The sequence below is a fragment of the Pelobates fuscus genome, chromosome 11 (genome assembly GCF_036172605.1).
Source record: "Pelobates fuscus isolate aPelFus1 chromosome 11, aPelFus1.pri, whole genome shotgun sequence".
NCBI lineage: Eukaryota > Metazoa > Chordata > Amphibia > Anura > Pelobatidae > Pelobates > Pelobates fuscus.
Genome location: NC_086327.1, coordinates 114,085,754 through 114,106,743, shown reverse-complemented (window position 1 = coordinate 114,106,743; position 20,990 = coordinate 114,085,754). Strand labels below are relative to the sequence as shown.

General features: G+C 37.7%; 1 protein-coding gene across 11 annotated transcripts in view; it reads right to left on the bottom strand.

The window, feature by feature from the left end:
• The window catches only part of AGRN (agrin), a 379,838-nt gene that overhangs the window by 44,388 nt on the left and 314,460 nt on the right, over nt 1-20,990 (bottom strand). For 6 of the 11 annotated variants that reach the window (XM_063436014.1, XM_063436017.1, XM_063436016.1 and 3 more), the window contains 8 exons: nt 20,829-20,972; nt 15,735-15,859; nt 12,780-12,885; nt 11,486-11,800; nt 10,074-10,238; nt 8,425-8,552; nt 1,538-1,652; nt 559-690 (listed from right to left, as the gene is read on the bottom strand). In XM_063436014.1, the coding sequence (XP_063292084.1) occupies nt 559-690; nt 1,538-1,652; nt 8,425-8,552; nt 10,074-10,238; nt 11,486-11,800; nt 12,780-12,885; nt 15,735-15,859; nt 20,829-20,972 (1,230 nt within the window). The remainder of the gene's footprint in view (nt 1-558; nt 691-1,537; nt 1,653-8,424; nt 8,553-10,073; nt 10,239-11,485; nt 11,801-12,779; nt 12,886-15,734; nt 15,860-20,828; nt 20,973-20,990) is intronic. The other 5 variants (XM_063436015.1, XM_063436022.1, XM_063436019.1 and 2 more) reach the window with 1 other exon arrangement.

The window sequence follows — 20,990 nt, the reverse complement described above, 5'->3', positions numbered from 1 at the left end:
GTCCGCAATTTGAAACTTCTCAAATTTGATAGAGCACATTAGAATTAGAGATGAGCCCTGTAGATAAAGATTAATGGTACTGGCAAAAAAAAAAAAAAAAGACCATTTGATAGAAAACATGTCAGAAGTGCACGGCATGAATAGCGAGAGCACTACTCTATTGAGGACACTGATCAGATACAAAAGTGTTTAACACAGACACCGTGGAATGATCATTGTCATGGATTGCAGTAACAGAGGAGCCATTGTAAATCTGATCGTTAGGTCACTTTGCTCATCCCAAGGTGACTTTATTTCAGTCGCGGTGCAATAGGACCTGACCACTACATACGGATAAATTGTAGTCTGTGTCAGTAAGTCAGCAAGATTTATGTTTCTATGTGCACCGGCTGAACTTAAATGCTTACATGTACATGCACAAAAACAAACAAACAAACAACAGCAAAAAACATCCCAAACCTCTTGGAGCAGAAGAGAAAGAGAAGCAGATTTTTTTTTTATATGTATTAATTCAAACCAAAACACTCAGAATATGGATAATTAAATGGGATGATGTACCAAGGATCTCACCAAAGTCCAAGAATTTGACATGGTCTTGTATGGGCTTCTTGACGGTGATTGTCTTCTTTTTGATATTTTTCAGTTGTTTCAGTAAAGCTTTCTGCACATCAACAGCAGCCAGGGTGGTAGCTAAAACACAGAGAGGGAAATAAAGTAACCCAGTTACATACGGCTGGCGTCAGTCGTTAAAGAACAATCTGGATTTCGTAATGTTTTTGTACCAGCTGCCCAACCAGGCTCACAGCATACTGTAACACTGCACTTGGGGTAGAAATGCTCCCTGGGGTCTATCACACTGATGCACACGCTGTTAAACATTTTGATAACCTAATGCATGTGTCTAATCTTTTGTAGAAAGGGCTCATTTGGGTATTAAGACAAATTCAGTATTGTTTTCATGAATACTCTACCCACGTACATCACAAGAATAAAATCTGCAAACCCTACAAACAAGCGCCCTGTGTTGGAGACTAAAGTTACTAGTTATGCCTATTCAGTGGATTTGAAAAAGTTAAATGTGACTTGGCTATGCCAAAATGGTTTGGCGAATCCCCTGTTTATGTCAAACTGCTTGAAAGCACTTCAGCACAATTTTAAAAACAAATATATATATATGGACTTCATCCACTGTAATCTGTAGTGGTTATGGTATTTGGAGTATTTCTCTAAGTAAAAAGGTGATAATAACCTTTTTTTTAATTAAAGCAACTGTCGTTTTAAAGAGGGCTACATATGTATTCATAGTTTATTATATTTTCAGTGTATCATTGTTCACTAATTTATTTTTATTTTTTTAAATCCCATTTACTTAAAGTTACACTTTACTGATCATCGTTCGGTACTTTTAAAGTCCTGTTAGAGTTTTGATACCATTAGCTGAGTAAGCACACTTTGTTCTGTCTAGCAGAACCTGCCATCATTCGGCTTTATCATGAAGTCCCAGCACATTCTATGTGTCCTCTAGAATTAAGCAGACCTGGATCGAAATGCGCTTCCACAATGGCTCTGATGGAATTGCTTGGCCCGAGGTCCCGCACGCGGATACTCTTGAAATCCCTCTTCACATCAGAATTTCGGAGGAGATTATCCAACTGAAGGACAAGGGCACAGGAGGTCATTAGATTAGAAGTAGTGTAGAAGAAGTATTTTAGAAGTGCGATGTGTCATAGCAAGGTGTGTAATATCATGAAATGAGTTGCTCTGGAGCAATGGACAGAAAGTGAATGAAAGGTCATCAACCGGACTGAGAGAATGATTTATCGCTATAATAGAGGATTTAGCAGCTGAATATGAGTGGAACCCCTTTGGGGTTTATTCACTCAACAGCGAGTCACGCGTTAACAGCTTCAAAAGAATCTTCAAACTGAACTTTGTCTGCACCTTAGCTGTTAACTCATTCAACAGAAGACAATGTCTAGTGAAAAAGCCCCATTGAAGTTAATTCCCATTAGGCAAATGATTTCTATAATGCTGGCAAGATGAAATAGCCATTTACATCCCTAATGCACAAAGGATTTGCACAATGTTATATTCATGTTTTTTGCAAAAAAAACAACAAAAACCACTTGCACCATTCCTATGCCATGTATTATTTCACTCCCTAGAGTATGTGCTGAGACATAAACAACAAAAATACAACTGTATGTTTTGTGTAAACACCTGCCGATTAGCGGTTTCTGGGAAACACCCAGCTCTCTCAAAACACTCAGTGAAAGAGTGTTAGTTGTGGGCAAGCACAGCATACCTCGCTGCAAGTAGCCTCATTTATGAAATGTATGAATGAAGCTTATTACTTGCAGGATATATAAAGTTGCATAAGTTAACTTTATTAATTCTGTTCCGGAATAATGCAGTGCAGCTCAATGGTTAAGATGTTGAGATCTAAAATGCACAGATGTTATTTGGGCCAAATGTTTGTAACTCACAATACATTGTGTTTCACGTACACCACTTTGGTAATCAAACAGTGGAGACAATATCGCACAACTACACAATAGTTATTTATACACAATCATTATTTATTTTACAGTGATAGTAGCCAGTGTCACAATCAAGAACAATACTTCGGCAAAGTTATGTTCTTATCGAATGCCACCATGGCTGGAATTTAATTGCACCTCCTGTTCTTTCTTTAAACCCATTGAGAAATGCATAAAATATTCAATTTAGAAGCAGAATGTGGCAGATCCATGCTGAATTGTTTGAGAACAGACTTTGCTCTGAGCCTCTGACCCTCTGAAGAAGGCTTGGCCAGCATATGCGTCGTTCATCGCACTGAATTTTATGTACAATAAAATGCTTTAGATCTACATAAAAGAAAAATCTGTGGAGCTACAACTGGCCTCTTGTAGACTGACAATAAATGCCTGTTACAAGTGCCACATTTACAGATACCCAGATTTATACAATCGGAGGATGTGATGGGAAGGTACTTCATAGTTATTTTAAAAAGCCAATGTATTGTAGTGGTGAATGTATAAACTATTAGCAATTAACATTTAAATTGTAAATAGCAGAGATTGTGGGCTACACAGTGAGCTGATACTGACTTAAATTGGGCAAACGTTTGGGGGGAAAATACATCCGAATAATACAGAAACATAGATTTAGACATGCAATAAAAACAACTGGCCCATGCAGTCTCCCCGCTTCCTACATAAAGTGCAATCTTTATTATTTTCACTACAGCAACGTGCATTTTGTTGTAGTGTCAAACTGGGAATTGTAATAAATTGAGAAGGGAATTGAACATTTTAAGGGCAAAACAGCAAAAAAACAAAAGAAACCCATAAAATAAAAGTCTCCAACTCTTGCTATTTTCCAGGTTAGCTATTTTAGGCCGAAATTGCATGTTCCCCCATGTCAGTTCACCACAATCCCCGGATTGGAGAATAAATGCATAATGTGCGTTCTCGATTTAATTTCTCCTAGTGCATGACGTATTACTAACCCACAATGTTCTAAACCCTTTACATGTAGAGTAACTCTTTGTAATTGATGGACATACTTGCAATGGCTTCCGAGCACAATATCAATGTAATTTATTGGAGGAAAAAAAATATATATATGTTTTGCCTACCCAGATATCAATGTCATTGTTTGCTAATTGCTATTATTTTCTTAATGATGAAATCCGCTCTGTTGCCTGGATCATTACACATGCTGCTATAAAAATACATGGAAGAACCAGTTGCTTAAATTGCTGACAAAAGTGTACTAATTATTCCTTCGTTAAACGCTTTGACTACTGAATGGGCAATTGTGGACGTATTCAAAGGGTTACACAGGATCCGCTGCCTCCATAGCGAAAAGACAGTCACACACTTTGCAGCGAAGACAACAATGTTAATGTAAGTTCGGTGGAAATCATAGATTTGTGTCCCCATTTCTGTGCGCACAGACTGCCTTGTTCTGCTAGCCCTGATTACCACTCAAATAGATGAGTTATATCTTTTGGTACCATCTCTCCCTGGCCTACAAAGAACCGTTTTGGAGAACAATAGAGTGCTAATTTTCCCTAGACAGAGCTTCATCCGATAACGCTCTCTATCTCCAATGACAGGGCTGTGGCAATCGGAGAGATTGAACAACGACATGCCAAATACAACGAATAGATGGAAATGGAGAAAAGGTAATAAGCAGACTTAGAAAACGGAGAGTGAAAAAAAAAAAATCTATTCATTTTTCTGCAGCCAACTGGGATCCACTGATAAGATTTAATAAAGCTGGTTAGCCCTATAGCCTGAACATTTGCCCTGAATCATTGTCAGTGTCTACAATTTTCTACGTATAACACACTTTATGCATCGTTCTCCATCACAACAATAGACACTGCCACTTTACTGTTGCAACACTTGTAGTTCTGAACTTTAACCAATAGGGGGAGCTTCTAATCCACTTCAACATGCAAGCCATAACAATGCATTTTATAATTTATGCAGATAGAGACGGTTTTATACTGCCACATTTCATACACAGTCAAACAAGGTGTACACGTGTTGAGAGTTAAAGAAAAAACAAACAAACACAAAACACACACACAAAAGAGAACAGATTATGGGAATTTGAGCCCACAGAGATTTTGCAGCAATTTCTCTTCCAGCTTTTTGATAATTCAAATTCAAAAGCAACCTTACTCGTCAGAAACTCTGGTAATCGTGCAGCCCCAGAGTACTTTTTTCCTTTTATAAGAGATGTGGAGTGTTTGAGTCTCCCAAGGTCTGTTTATTGAATCGGTTTTCCTTTAAATAGGTCTAAAGAACGCCGATGAATTGGCAGTGATACAATGTGAAGATACGGCAGCACGTATGCCGGCTTTGTAACTAAGCACCAACATTTTCTGCAGCTTAGTATAACGGGATGGAAGCACAATCGTTTTGCAAAACGGTGAGACATATTACAGAAGGCTATCACTAAACTGGGAATTGTCAGCGGCTGGAAAGGGAATTTTTACAAAAGCCCAGTTGTAAAAAAAAATTATTATTTTTCTAATTTGGTTAAAGGAACGCTACAGTCATTTCATTTGAATGAAGTGTTCTGGATGCAGGTGTCTTGTAATTTTAGCCATGCAATGTAAATCATTGCAGATTCTTAGAAACTGCTTACACTGCAGGGTTAAACACACCCCATGGGGTTGTCTTCTTGATATCCTGACAGCCACTCGTGGTGCTTCCTCCTCCAGAACCAAGTCAAACTCGGTCTGGGGATCACTGCTGCTGATAGCAATATGTGCTTGGATTATTGCAGGCGGTTGGCCACGCATACCTAGTTTCAATCCATTATAGCTCTACGAGAAACGATGGATTGGAGTAGATCGCGGGTGATGTCATCCTAGATGCTGACATCACCAAAGGATGAACTAGGGACTCCAGTAGAAGAGTCACAGCCTTGTTTAGTTAATTTCATTTTCTAAAAGGAAAAATGGACATAAGGGAACCTATATCCACGGAATAACGATGATTATTTTCAGGACCATAGATTTCCCTTAATTTGGTCTAAAGTTTGGCATTCATTGGCCACTTCCAGACAACTGTCAGGTCAGGAAGTAACCCCATAATAAATAAAATGTTGCTTATTTCATAATTCCTTTATAGAAACGGGACTGAAGCACTAGTCTTGTGAACTTGCAATCTAAGGGTCAGCATTTGATAAAGACAGAATGTGAGGTACTGCAGATCTCCATAATTCAGGATTGGTTCAAGCCCAACCTTATTATGTCCTTATAATTATATCACATAAAAGCGGTCACCTGATAAGTGCATAGAGTACACCAACGCTGCTCCCTGTGTGACAAGACTATGCAATTCTATATGCAAAAAGGTTAGAACATAATTAACACATGGGTCACGTAACACTGACATAAGAAGTGGGTGAGACAAAAGCTCAATCAAGAACTTGATCTATGCATTTGCTTTCAAATTTTCTAGACCAACATGGACTTCTCTCTAGAAGACCTGGTTCCAAAAACAGCTAATTTAGTAATACAAAGATAATGGTAAAAAAAAAAGGTAATTTCAAAAAGAAAATACAGTGAAAAGTGAACTTTCCTTTTAAATGTCAACAGTAGAATCGTTTCCCTTTCCTTTGCTGCCATAGCTCTCTTCAGCTTAACAAGGTGTTAATTAAATGATGCCCTTTGCAAGCTGACAGGGTTGTGAGCTGACAGACTGCTATTTTGGTTCATTTTCTTACTGGAGTCACTGGCCTTTTTCTCAGCAACATAGAGAACACAGGTATTTTAATCAACATGTTAACACATCTCCGCTGTCACGGAGGTAAAGATCTGCTGTCTTAGCGCGATATCCAGAATCCCTTATGAGTAACCCATTAGGTCCTACAGGAGTCAGTAATACACTGTCTGTAACTTTTGGAAGAGCAGAAATAACTTTTCTGGACTAGCTGGGCAACAAAAGAACTAGAACCTTTGTCTGAAGCCCAGTGTCATCCTGTGTGGTTAATAGAAAATGGAGGGAATTTCTGCACCATTTTAAATTATGGTGTTAAAAGTGTTTTAAAGTAAACGTGGAAATTAGGGGTGCTTGGTTTAAATCAAATCTGTTATTGGGGAAACACGATCAAAAAGAATGATTTTATGATCAATAAAAAATACCTGGGGTGCTCTGGATTTTAATATTCATAGCATGACACAGTCCATACCTTGATAAAACATGATACGTAAAATCAGATGTGCCGGTTTTTAGAAGGCTCTGGGAATAACTTCCCGTTGACGGTCTTGATACATACAGGAAGCTGTGCTGTATCATTTAAGCAGGAAGTGAATATTTACATATGTGGTGGAGTTGTACTGAGATAATGGCTCAATGGAAACAGATATTCGTTTTTATACATAAAATGATAGAACATAGACTCAGGTTTGTGCCGGAAGTGGCTCTATTGCATTTGAGATTGCCTACCCTAAAAAAGATGGAAAATAATTTAATAAAAAATAATGAAAAAAATGTTTTAAAAATAAGGAGGAAGTGAATAACGAACACAAGAAATGTCTACCCATGTGCACTAGTTCAATGCCATATCTGTGAACTGTTGTGATATTAATGTGCTTACGTAAGCTGTTGTGGCAGAGCAAGCTGTTTTGTTACCTCATGCACTACAAAACAATAATAATAATAATGTTCTACCCTTTCCAAGCATATCACATATGCTGGTAATTTAACTTTGTGTGGACCATGATGTCTATGTCATCATAACAATCTGTTCTTTAAAGATTCAACTCCAAAATGGAAAGTTTCCTTTCAATAAACAAATACAGGCTACATGGAGAAACCAAAATTAAATAGTCAGGACAACCCATGTTGTCATAAAGCCTTTGAGGTCCAGATTATGATGATAGCAGATTGCAACATTGTGATTCTTGAGAAGTTAGTGAATTAATTATCTACATCCATATTTGGTATGAAAAACAAACAAAAAAACTATTGTATTCTACTGTAGTATTAGTTTCGTTTGAACCTTCCTTTTGATGGGACAACAAGGCACTGGACACATTTACTGCACAATAGAATGGTGGTGTCAGGATTATGCGTGGTTTGTTATTTTTCTTGTCTCCCAGAGTAAAGGAAATTCCAGAACATGATGCAATCAACGGCCCATGGCAGGTGCATTGATCTACACCTAATCCTGCCACCACGGGATTAATTAGACAGCAAACACAAGTATATGAAAAACGCTGAGCATCAGATTATATGAAACAGTTATCTTCTAATGACATGTTATGTTGAGGAATATAAAATAATTCTACTTGAATACACTTCTGCTGAAAAGAGACAGCCAGAGATACATAGACAAACAGACATACAGAGACTTTAGTCTTAGGAGAGAAACACTTATTAAAAAACAAAAAAAAAAGAGATTTTTTTTCAATGGAATTCTTTTATATAAAGCAAATACAATATCTAATAAAAGAGGCAACTCCAATAGGCTTGTAACAAAATAAAAAGCTGATTTATTAATTCAAGCATTGTACAGATTCAACTTTGGCTCAACATTCCAGTCCATTCTTAGCACTCGAAACTGAAACAATGAACTGAAACATTGACCCCCAAAGACAAAGCTCTATTCAGTCCATTCTTAGCACCTCATAAAAGTCGCAAGATTGGATTGAAACGTTGACCCCTAAAGTGAACAGCTGTATACAGCTTGAAAGAAAAAAAAATAGTTTTATTTTGTTACAACACCATTGGAGTGCCCTCTTTTCTCTTGGATTTTTTTTCTTGACCGTAGAGATACAGCGGCTGTTTGAAGGATGGAACCTGATATATATGTACATTAAAGCCGTACCCCTTTATAGAGTTGGTTGAGACATAACATCAGTACAAGCTTTGAACGTTTCCTGTGATTACCCACCACATTCTCAATGCTTCTTGCAGTTTCTCCAAACAACTCGGACTTGTAGTCCGACATCTCCGGCGTGTAAAATACTTCCTGACCCTCCAGCTCTTCTATAATGAGGACACCTTGGAATATTTTTGTTTCTGGTTTTGGACAGGAGGAAAGAAAATCACCCAGTGAGCCAGAAGCAGTGAATACATCAAAGAATCACATTATACCTGCCTAAAACACCTCCCTGTACCCCTTGTGGCTGGTGAGTGGCAGCATGGGCAGTGCCGAGTGTAAGGTTAGTATATGGCACGGGGCTGAACCATGGAAAGTTAGTAACTGAGGCTGAGTGAGGATGTAAGTATGTGGCATCATCCTGTAGCTGGTGAGGGCAGGTAACACGGCACTTTACCAGATACGGTAACTCCCCATGAGAATCGGTTTAGCGGGAAGCCTTTACTAGCTGGGCAACAAGAAAGACAAATTAGGCAGAAAACAGATTAAGAAGTAACATAAAGTCACAAACAAATACATTTAAACAAACGAGAGGCAGAAGAGGAACAAGTGGATGTTGTAACTATTGAGTGGTCGGATGCATATAATACCGTAAAACAACATGTAATAAGTTAATTATTAAATTAAAACATATAAAAATCATGTTAGCTATAAGCCCCATCCTAGTTGTGTGATCCTACTTACAACTGGTGGGAATGAATGAAAATTTGAGAATATACATGTCTTTCTGAACTAGGGCAGCTCCCCTATTTACTCTGAACACATTTGCTTGCTACATAAACCATGTGACTCTGTTTAGCACTTATTGCCTGGTGGCTATGTAAATAACACTGTGGATCACATTGGAGGTCAACCTCATCCTTGAATATCCATTAAGGCTGAAGAATTCATATTTTTAACATTCTAAATCAGGGTCAGGTGGATTAGCTTTACACGGCTCACTCTTCTAGCAACTAAAGAATGAAATAAATGATTTTGTTTGAATTTTGGAGATTTCAGTAATTAAGTGCCATCGACAATTTCATTATTGTTTTTCTATATAGATTCTAATGGTTTATGATAGGTTCATTATAAAATACTCAATATATGGTGTTGCAATTCTATCAAGATACCAACGTCGCTCTTAGATAACAAAATAGGGGCTACTCTGTCCCATTTAAATGATAAAACGTGGCACAAGCTGAGCCCTAACCAGCTAAAATGTGGAATTTTCCTCACATCTTCTAGTATCCACAATGGGCTGTCCTAGCTATCTACACTAGTCAGTATATCTGTATTGTTGTGTTTGGTGACTTCATCTGGCAGGATATGGAACAGAAAATGGTTGTGTTGAGAAGGGAGAGCTCCAGGTACGTATATTTCCATTTTCCCCTCTGACACCAACATGCACACAGACATGTTATGTGTAAGTGTCTTTGCATGTGAAAGAACATTGCCGCTTTAAGTAATCCAAAAGAAGAATGAAGGGAAGTAACCTTTTCACCTGCTGTATGCAGGCACATCATAATATCTGAAATGTTTTCAAATAAAACAAGCAACTCAAGCCTATCACGGCAATAGGAGTGTATCGTTAGCCGGCGTTCTCATTCTCGATGCATCTCGTGTTCTAACAAAGCATATTCTGCAGCTATCAATGTTGCACTTTAGTTCGTATGACTTACTTGGGCAATTGGTCCCTTCTGCATCAATTGCTGGTGTCTTGCCGTCGGAGCAACATCCCAGAGGGGTGTTATAACAGCTAGCTCTCTCCATGACTGGGGTAGCTTCGAGTTCTGTTAGATCTTCTTGCTCTTGCTGCTCCTCATCTTTTGCCTCGAACATGCCCTCTGAAGATGATAGAATTTGGAAATTCCACTGGTTAGACTCTACCAATAGTTGCCAGTGCTTCTGGCCAATGTCACAGGTATGTATACATCTATTTCCGTCTTTCCACTAACACAGCAAACAAAGACATTGTGAGATTGTTTTGCTTTCAGTAAGACAATAAATCATTGGCTTTTTAACACATTTCTTGCCAAAAAAGGTCTTAAGTAGACTGCCACAATTTCTTGAATTCACATTAGATACAGAAATATTTTTGTGATTTTAAATAAACATGAATACAACTCCTTCAACATGAAAGCTGTCTATTCTGACAGCTGTGTTTCGTGAAAGTAATTTGCATGTGTGTATAGTGCTCCAGGCAATATTCCAGAGAGTGGAAAAAATGAGGGTCTGTATTGACATGCTTGAAGGGACCCTATAGTCACAGAAAATAACTTTAAATTAATGAAGCAGTGTTATGTATAGATCATGCACGTAAAGTCTTACTGCTCAATTCTCTGCCATTTAGGAGTTTAATCACCTTTGTTTCTGTTAATGCAGCCCTAGCCACACCTCTCCTGGCTGTGGCTGATATAACCTGCATGAAAAAATGATTTCATTTTGCAATCAGATGTTACCTTCCCTTAGAAGTTTTTATCTCCTGTTCTGTAAATTGAACTTTTAATCACACACAGAAGGCTCCTGCAAGATCTAGCAAGCTATTAACAGTGCAGGAGATACATTCTAAATTAAACAGAATTTGCAAAAAAGGAAGTGTAAACATTAGATGACCCCTTACAGGAAGTGTTTAGGAAGGCTGTGTAAGTCACATTCAGGGAGGTGTGACTAGGGCTGCAAAAAAAGTGATTTAACTCCTAAATGGCAGATAATTTAGCAGTGAGACTGCAAGGGCATGATCTATACACCAAAACTGCTTTGTTCAGCTATAGTTGTCTTACAGTGTCCCTTTAAATGTATCGTTTCAGTTTAGAAGACATAATTATATTTTAATATAAAACTGTGGTGATAAAAAAACTATGGTGAGATAAAAAATGTGATAACACACATTAATTAAAAAAAATCTTAAATATCACTGAAATACTGTAGCATTACTATAAATATGTTCTTTGTTCTATAAAAGATCATTTAATTTTCAAAATACAATAATTTACATACTATATTTCCAGTTTAGATATATACATATATATGTATGTACAGAAAGCACACTCAAACATATTTAGTTAGAGCTCGGTTATAGTAAAACACATACTTTTAGGTTCTGATCCACTGACTTCCTGATCTCCACTGGCTTCTAGATCATCATCTCCACTGCCACTTCCAGATTCATCATCGGTTTGAGCCGCTGTAGTCCGAATTATGGGTGCTGTGACAGCTGGCCTAACCGTGGATGTTCGGACTCTGTGTGCCTGGGTAACTGGTTTGACAGTGCTGGTGGGATCTTCAGGAAGGGTTGTACTTTCGAAATACAAGAGGAAAGAGGATGGTTTTGGAAGTATGCGACCAACGGGTGGTGATGGTGTCCCCGATGGCGTCAATGATTCATAATTAGCATGAGTAACAGTTTCTGTAGAGAAGAAGAATAGATGTTGACTACACAGTAGCCTCTCCGGCCATTAAATCGAAGAAACAATGTTTGCCCAACAGAACACATCACTTGAATGCCATACACTTAGTGTTGGGTCTAAGATGTACTATGTAAATAACTCCTAACAAATTTCATCCCAAAGCCTCATCCCTACTGGGGGGTGGGGGGGGAGACACCTGCACTCCTGGTGGAAATCAGTCAATCAACCCAACAATATAAAGCTTTTTTTCAGGTCTCATCTCTGTTGCATTCCGTACTTCCTTCTTGCAACTACTGTGCCACATCCAAGGCACTTTCACGGTTGAGGCTGGTTGTAACTGGTCATGTTTTAAAAGTAAGAACACCCTGTAATAATGGGTCAAGGATAATTCTCTCTGCATAAATCTTTCTGATATCAGTCTTCAAGTAACAGCTTAATTTTAGCTGGAAGAAAGCTAAGGAATCACAGGATAAGATAATGGATAAGATAATCAAAGCAGTCTTAAATGACATTGCATTTATATACCCTCTTAGGGTTTTTAATATGCCCAATGTTTTTTTATCTTATGCAGTAACTTGTTGATAATTTTCTTTTACTGTAACGTTCCATATAATTTCTGGGGAATATATTTCCCATAAGCCACTACAGACTCCTGTACATGTTAGGCAAGTGACAATGGTTAATGTTTCATCCCATCCTTTTTATGTTAATTTTTTACAGACTCTATATTGATCTTTGACATGCCCCACCCCTTCTGGTATATGACCTACCTAGAAGGATTTTAATTTATTTAATTTATGAATATTTTTGGGGTGATTTGCATGTATATTTCTGATTTTGTGAGAAAAATCATCCATATTTCCATATTATAGCTAAACTAAATAAATAAATAATAATAAAAAAATAATAACACAATATCATCGTAATGATAAGGTTAGTATTACAAGTAAAATATAAAATGGTGTCCATATGATGTACCTTGGCATGGACCAGTGTATTTCACGGTGATCGTACGACCTTGTCGGCAAGCAATAGTTTTCAATTGGCACCAGTCTCCATAGGTCACGCCGTCAGAGCCGCAGACCTGGGATTCAGAAAGGAAATTGCAGTTACATGGTTACATAGTTACATAAGCTGAAAAAAAGACTTGCGTCCCTCATGTTCAGCTATTCTCACATCTGTTTTTTATGTTGGTCCTAAAGAAAGCAACCCCTAACCCCCTCCTAGATTGAAGCAATTTCCAATTTTGCAACAAACTAGAAACAAATTCTTTATTGACCCCAGAATGGCGGTCAGGTCTCTCCTCGGATCAAGAAGCTGTTACCTTGGATCAAAAAGCTATTAAATATGATATCCCTGAATATTATGTTTTTGCAAATATTCATCCAGTTGCTGTTAAAAGTCTGTACAGACTGTGATAAAATCACCTCTTCAGGCAGAGATATTCGCATCCTTATTGTTCCTGCTTTAAGGAAAACTTTTCCTTTGCCTTAGTCTAAATGCATCCTGTTTTTATAATGGTCTGATGTTAGATTTAAATAACAAGAAAATCCCAAAAACCTCAGCACTTACTTCGAATAAATCTTAAAATGCTATATCTATGGGGCCCTTTCCTCTCATGAAGTCCCATGTCAAAGGTAAAAAATTCAATATTTTTAAGAAATACATATTCCTGTAACTAGAAACTATTTAGAATTGAGTAGTTTAGTACAGTTACAACGTGAGTTTTATTTCCCTATGTTATACTCTTTTCGTCAACTTCTTTTTAGCTTTTTGTATTTTGATTTTGTCATTTTTGACTCCATCATCTCTGTCTCTGCTAAAACTACAGCTTGATATTGTTAAAACCACTATAGGCATCCAGACCAATTCAGCTTAATGAAGTGGTCTGGGTGCCAGGTCCAGCTAGGATTAACCCTTTTTTCTATAAACATAGCAGTTTCAGAGAAGCGGCTATGTTTATAATAGGGTTAAGCCAGCCTCTAGTGGCTGTCTCATTGACAGCCACTAGAGGCGCTTCCGCATTTCTCACTGTGATTTTCACAGTGAGAAGATGCCAGCGTCCATAGGAAAGCATTGCTAATGCTTTCTTATGGACTGGCTGAATGCACGCGCGGCTCTTGCCGCGCATGCGCATTCAGCCGGTGACGGAAAAAGAGGGAGGAGAGGAGGAGGAGAGTCCCCCGCCCGGAGCTGGAGAAAGAGGGAAAGAGGTAAGTTTAACCCCTTCCTCCCCCCTGAGCCCGGCGGGACTGGGTCCCTGAGGGTGGGGGCACCCTCAGGGCACTATAGTGCCAGGAAAACAAGTATGTTTTCCTGGCACTATAGTGGTCCTTTAAGGATTTGATGCTGCAGGGCTTTTATGATATATGGATATTACATGGAGGTGACTTAAAACAAGAATGCATGTCTACAAAATGATTTTGGTTATGTTTGAGCATTTTACTGCTAGAAAAGGGCAGATAATATTATTGTGTTAAGTAAGAAAAAAGACTATTAATTCATGACATTCAGGCATGTTTTATACTAATGCCCCTTTAAGTGTCCCTTCCCACCACCCCTTTAACCCCTTAAGGACACATGACGGAAATTTTCCATCATGCTCGCTATTTACTGGCACAAAAGTATTAATAGGTCTCTCCCACCCTCATGGCCCCCCTCCCACCGGGCTGAAGGGAGAGGAAGGGGTTAAATTCTTACCTTTCTCCAGCGTCGGGCTCCCTCGGCGCTGGGGACTCTCCTCCTCCTTCGGACGTCATCGGCTGAATGCGCATGCGCGTCAAGAACCGCGTGCATTCAGTCAGTTCATAGGAAAGCATTCTCAATGCTTTCCTATGGACGCTGGCTTCTTCTCACTGTGAAAATCAAGTGAGAAGCGCGGAGGCGCCTCTAGCGGCTGTCAATGAGACAGCCACTAGAGGCTGGATTAACCTATTTGTAAACATAGCAGTTCTCTGAAACTGCTATGTTTACAGCAGGCAGGGTTAACCCTAGATTGACCTGGCACCCAGACCACTTCATTGAGCTGAAGTGGTCTGGGTGCCTATAGTGCTCCTTTAAAGGGACACTCCAGGCACCCAGACCACTTCTGCCCATTGGAGTGGTCTGGGTGCCAACACCCACTACTCCTAACCCTGCAAGTGTAATTATTGCAGTTTTTTATAAACTGCAATAATTACCTTGCAGGGTTAACTCCACCTCTAGTGGCTCTCTACTAGACAGCTACTAGAGGGAACTTCCGGGGTCATAGCACAGATTATCTGTGCTAGAGCGTCGCTGGACGTCCTCACGCTGTGTGAGGACCTCGAGCATCGCTCAAATTCCCATAAGAAAGCATTGAAAATCGTTTTCAATGCTTTCCTATGGGGAGACCTAATGCGCATGCCGACAGAATTAGTAGGTGGAGCGGCGCAAAGGAGGAGGCAGCGACGAGGGACATCGTCGCTGCCTCAGGTAAGTCACTGAAGGGGTTTTGGGGATGGGAGGGAGAGGGAACCTTCAGTGCCAGGAAAACGGATTGTTTTCCTGGCACTGGAGTTTCCCTTTAAGGGGTTAAAATTGAAATAATTCTGTAAACGTTTGGAAAAATACATAAGGACAAAAAATACAAATAAAAGGATCAAACATAAAAAGACCTACGTACTTTCCTATGTCACAAACTAATGAGCCCACACTGCTGCATATTCTTCACTTTAATAAAAATGATATTTAACATTATGCAAAAATATATCTATATATTAACAAACCACCAAAGGCGCTCACGATTATAATAGATGCAATGTAAATCCCAAATGATAGTTATTAATATGCTTACATTACCATATCCGAATATATATCTGTGAATTTATGGAGCCATAGAACATTTGTATTGTCTTCTTGGCTTATCTATGATTTATGCTTGTGATGTGATTTAGCAGGCGTTTTAAAACGTACCTTGGTAAGATTGGCCTCAGCACACAACGGAGAAGGACACTCACAGTGGGCAAAGCCTCCAACAATAACACAGGATCCTCCGAATTGGCATTTTATAGCATTGCAAGACTTGGGAGCTGAAGGATCTAAATTAAAACACACATTACATATAAAATAATCAACAGATACAAACACACATTATGCATCAAATAAATAATCAAAACATGCACACATTATGCATCTACGAAATAACAAACAGATCTTCTAAACATTCTGTTCCCCTAGGGCTAGGCAGCTAATCATAACGTTGTTTGAAGATGGAGATGGGCAAACCCGTGGCATGTTTAGTTTTATTTATGAAATAAAGAAAAAAACATGTGTGATTCATTATTAATTTCTATGAATAAAATGTTTACAAGTTCTACCTTTAAAGAGCGTTGAGATATGGTCCTGAATTCCATACAATTCAAATTACTGATTGGTGGAATGTTGCAACAGTCTTGTGATGTAGGGGATACAATGTCATGTTTGTTTTAAGGAAAATCCAATAATTAACATATTTTACTTTACGCATAATATAACATTTCGTTCCAACAAATTCTAAACTATACTAAATCTCAATTTATCACAGTTTCTAAAAGACACGTCTGGTGTTAAAACGATATGCTGGAGACATCCTTTAATGTTCTCACTGGGTATTGCTAGGATGTACTATCATCCTTTCACTAAAGTTTGCTTGTTCTATTGACCTTACAATCAAGTGTTTGCTGCCTACTTAAAAGTTTATTAATTACAAAAAAGTATCATATAATGTCCAAACTGAAACATCAGTGCAAAATAATGCTATTTTCACAGCAGAATCAATTCAGATGTTAATTTTTCAATCTCAGTATATCAAACTTGGTAATATACTATAGTTAAAGGAACACTATACGGTCAAGAACACAAACATGTATTCCTGACCCTATAGTGCAAAACCCACCATTTAAGTGGCTTGTCCCCCTCTTCTTAAGCCCCCCTAAAAAGCATGAAAAACTCACTATTGAATTGGCTAAAATCGGCAGGGGGCAGGGCCAAACACTGTTGAAGCACCACTCCATAGAGATGCATTGAATCAGGACGCTGAACGGCAGGGCTGCCTACTGTGCAGCACTGAGCCAGGAAGCACCTCCAGTGGCAATCTGAGGAGTGGCCACTTGGAGGTGTCCCTAGGGGCAATGTAAACACTGCCGTTTTGCATGAAAATGCCTGCGTATAATGATTATACTCACCAGAACATTTACATTAAGCTGTAATTGTTTTGGTGACTATAGTGTCCCTTTAGCAGAATATGCATGAATACAAATATTTCTCTAGCACCTCAAAATACAAACAAATTCAGTAAAAAATTATTAATTCTCACACTATACCTATACTCTTAAATATAATAATAAAACAAATATATCAAAAACTGTTATATGGTTATTCAGTCAAGTGTGAACTTTTGGGAATCTAGAAAGACATTTAAGACCATCTTCTCTGGTCCAAAAATTGAAATTTACTCCAAATTTACTTTGAATTCCATACAATTGACAGTCTAGTAATGATCCTTCTATATAATTATCATGTACATCAAGTTATTTTTAGCTAATTATATGAGGTTTCTGAGTGGCTTTTTTACGAGATTGTTTAATTATACTTTTTAGAATTACAGTAATATGAAATTAATGTGTTGTTTTAACAGAATACTTGTGAAAGATATAAGGCAGAACAAGGATATGTATTAACTAATCTTTTAAAGATGCTCAATTATGCAAAATTTCTGAATGTACGGGCAAGAAGACTTTAAAAGAACTAACATATAACAAATAACATAGCCTTTATTCTACTTCATTGTACAAAAATCAGATATATCTCTGTTTTACAGGGACTCTATAGTCACCCAGACCACTTAATCACTTAATCACAATGAAGTGGTGTGGGTGCCGTGTCCTCCCCGTTTAATGCTGCAGCTGAAGGCATTGCCATTCAGGAAGAATATTAACAGCCACTAGAGGTGCTTCAGTTTCAGTAGTGGAATAAAACTGCACTATTTCAATCAGATGGAGACCATCTCATTGGAGCAGCATGGTATTTTTCTATGGGAATGCTTGCATTGGCTGAGATCATCACCAGACACCAGACCAGCGATGTGAAGGAGTAAGTAAACCTGATCTTTTTTTAAACTTGGAAGTGGGGGGCACATTTGTATTCCTAACACTATACTGTTCCTTTATGGACTTTTTATAGCTATAAAGAAAAAAGTGTCCCAATTTCTATTGCATTCGGAGAAGTACACCATACCCTAATACACTTAGAGAGAAATTGATGTAAAAACATGTCCTTGTGTCAACAACTCTAAAGTAAAATTGCTACACATTATCAATCATCAAAAACCTAAAAATCATCAAACATCAAAACTCAATTATTTCATTTTGAAGTTTGTATTGTAAGTATAAGTGCACTTGGTAATTTAAAAAATAAAAATATTTAGCCATATCTTATTTTCTTTGATGAATAGAAATGACCCTATTGATGACTGCGATTTCAACAAACATTCAATTTTATTAAGAAAAAAATCCCCAAAGGCTTTGGACATGCAGATATGCAACTATCACTACTGGTAAGATAGTAGCTATGTACCTTTTATTCATATGAATTTACCTTGCAATTTTCTTTGTTATTTTCCTTTTATAAAAAAACACTCAACATGGAATATGACAATTCATTCCTATTACGCATATATGGAAACATCCTTATTTGTCCACTTTTTAATATGACACATAATAGTACACAAAGAAGCCATGATTGCTATAATCAGAGACACATCTAGTCAATCTTACATCTCAATAAGTAACTGTTAGTGTACACCGGATGAGACTCACACACAATAAAACCATGCTTACTCTGATATCAGAAAACAAACTGCACAAGGAAAAAAATCACACACACAAAAAAAATCACAATCCCACCATCTATTCGGTAAAACTAATTGGCACCCTTGTTAGCACAATTCTTTATCCATTTAATTTGAGGTATTGAGAAAGGCAAATTATTATTGATCTTGAATTAACAATGGTAAGAAAATACTTTCTCGGTTGCCAATTTAACCTGTATCTCAAACGATTGTCTTTTTATTGTGTGATCTGTCTTGATGCTAAAGGAGTCGGTGCCAGGGTCAAAACAAAAAATATTGGTTAGAATATTTATGCCTATGGTATTCAAACAATGCAAGGCACACAAACGTGTTAGAATTTAGCGATGTCGGTGATACTGGCGAATGCATTGAAAATATACATTTTCATAATTTTATACATGCATGCACACACACAAACACACACAGTGGTGAGGCGTGAATTATGAGGACTATAATTTTAAGGAATTCACATATAAACAGCCAGACTTGTATGCTGTAGTCATGGGATAGGATGCCCCCTGGGTTCAATACTCAAACGGTATTGTGTTTGCGCACACTTTGTTAATTCATTTCTATGACCATGCATTGATTTAACTTTTCATTAGGTTAATGCAGTAAACCCTACATTCAGGAGCAAGCCGGAAGTTAATTGTCATACGAGAAAGTGCACAGAATTTAAAATGCCTCATAAAATCATGATTTGCTTCACTGATCATAGAGGAGAAAAATAGTTTGTTTTAAGCCTTTGCTTCATCGTAAAAATGAAATACATAGCTGAAAATCAGTTACAATTCTGACGTATACATTTTAAAAAATATTTTTTAATAAGCTGAGTTAAAATATGCTGTAACGAAATGCAGTTGAGTTTTTCCATGCAGCTGTTAAGAACCTGTTATCATTCAGGCTAAGTCCCGTTAATGTAAACAATAACTGTCAGATCCCATATGTAAAGCAGCTGTTACTTATAAAGTATCCATTACCTTCCGGAGTTTAATGAAGCATCTGGAGCCAATACCACCTTCCATAGCACATAATGTATCCTAATGGTCATTACTTCTTTATTTTATTAATAATATTCATTAGATACATAGATAAACGCAGAGAGAAAGAGAAAGAGATAGACAGACAGACAGACAAACAGAGAGTGAGAGATAGATAGATATATAGATATATAGATATATAGATAGACATATAGATAGATAGATAGACAGACAGACAGATAGATAGATAAACGCAGAGAGAAAGAGATAGATATATAGATAGACATATATATATATATAGATAGACAGATAAACGCAGAGAGAAAGAGAAAGAGATAGATAGATAGATAGATAGACATATAGATAGATAGACAGACAGACAGATAGACTGCTAGATATATAGATAGATATATAGATAGACAGATAGATAGACAAACAGAGAGTGAGAGATAGCTAGCTAGATAGATAGATAAACCGAGAGAGAGAGAGAGACAGACAGACAGACAGACAGACAGACAGATTATAGACAGAAATATAGATAGCTATATATATAGATAGACAGATAAACACAGAGAGAGAAAGAGTCAGACAGATAGATAGATAGATAGACAGACAAACAGTGCGTGAGATAGATAGATAGACGCAGAGAGAGAGAGAAAGAGATAGATAAATAGACAGACAGCTAGACAGACAGACAGACAGACAGACAGATAGATAGATAGATAGATAGATAGATAGATAAAAAGAGAGAGAAAGAGATAGACAGATAGATAGAAAGATAGACAAACAGAGAGAGAGAGAGACAGATAGACAGACAGACATATAGATATACAGACAGACACATAGATAGATATCCGGTGCGGTGCACTCAGAGATTTCAAATGCAATTCTTATTCCACGGTGCAAACATCCGGTTGAAGTATATACAATAACAGGTGGAATTGTATTGAATGAAAGCAAAATACATTCAGTATTGTCAACATTTCAGTCCTCGAACAGACTGTTGTATGTGACAGATTCCATTTAAGAGCTATTATGGATGAAATTCCCCAAAGTAGCAATGCTCCTGTTGATTGCCTTACATCTAGAATATTGATCCATAATTTATGTTTATACATAACCCACAACGTTTTCAGTTCTGCCAACTACCGAGGTTATTCTCTTTGAGGAATTATCTTCCCTGGCATATTTCTTATTTACCTTTCTCACAGCCCGTTAGGCCAGGCTTGCGTCCATCAGGGCACTCATTGCACTTTAATGCTGAGATACCGGGCTTACAAGTACATAGTCCCGTCATCTGCTCACAGTCATCCCGTATGGCGCCCACTGGATCACAGTTACATGCTGTCAGAGAGTAAAGAC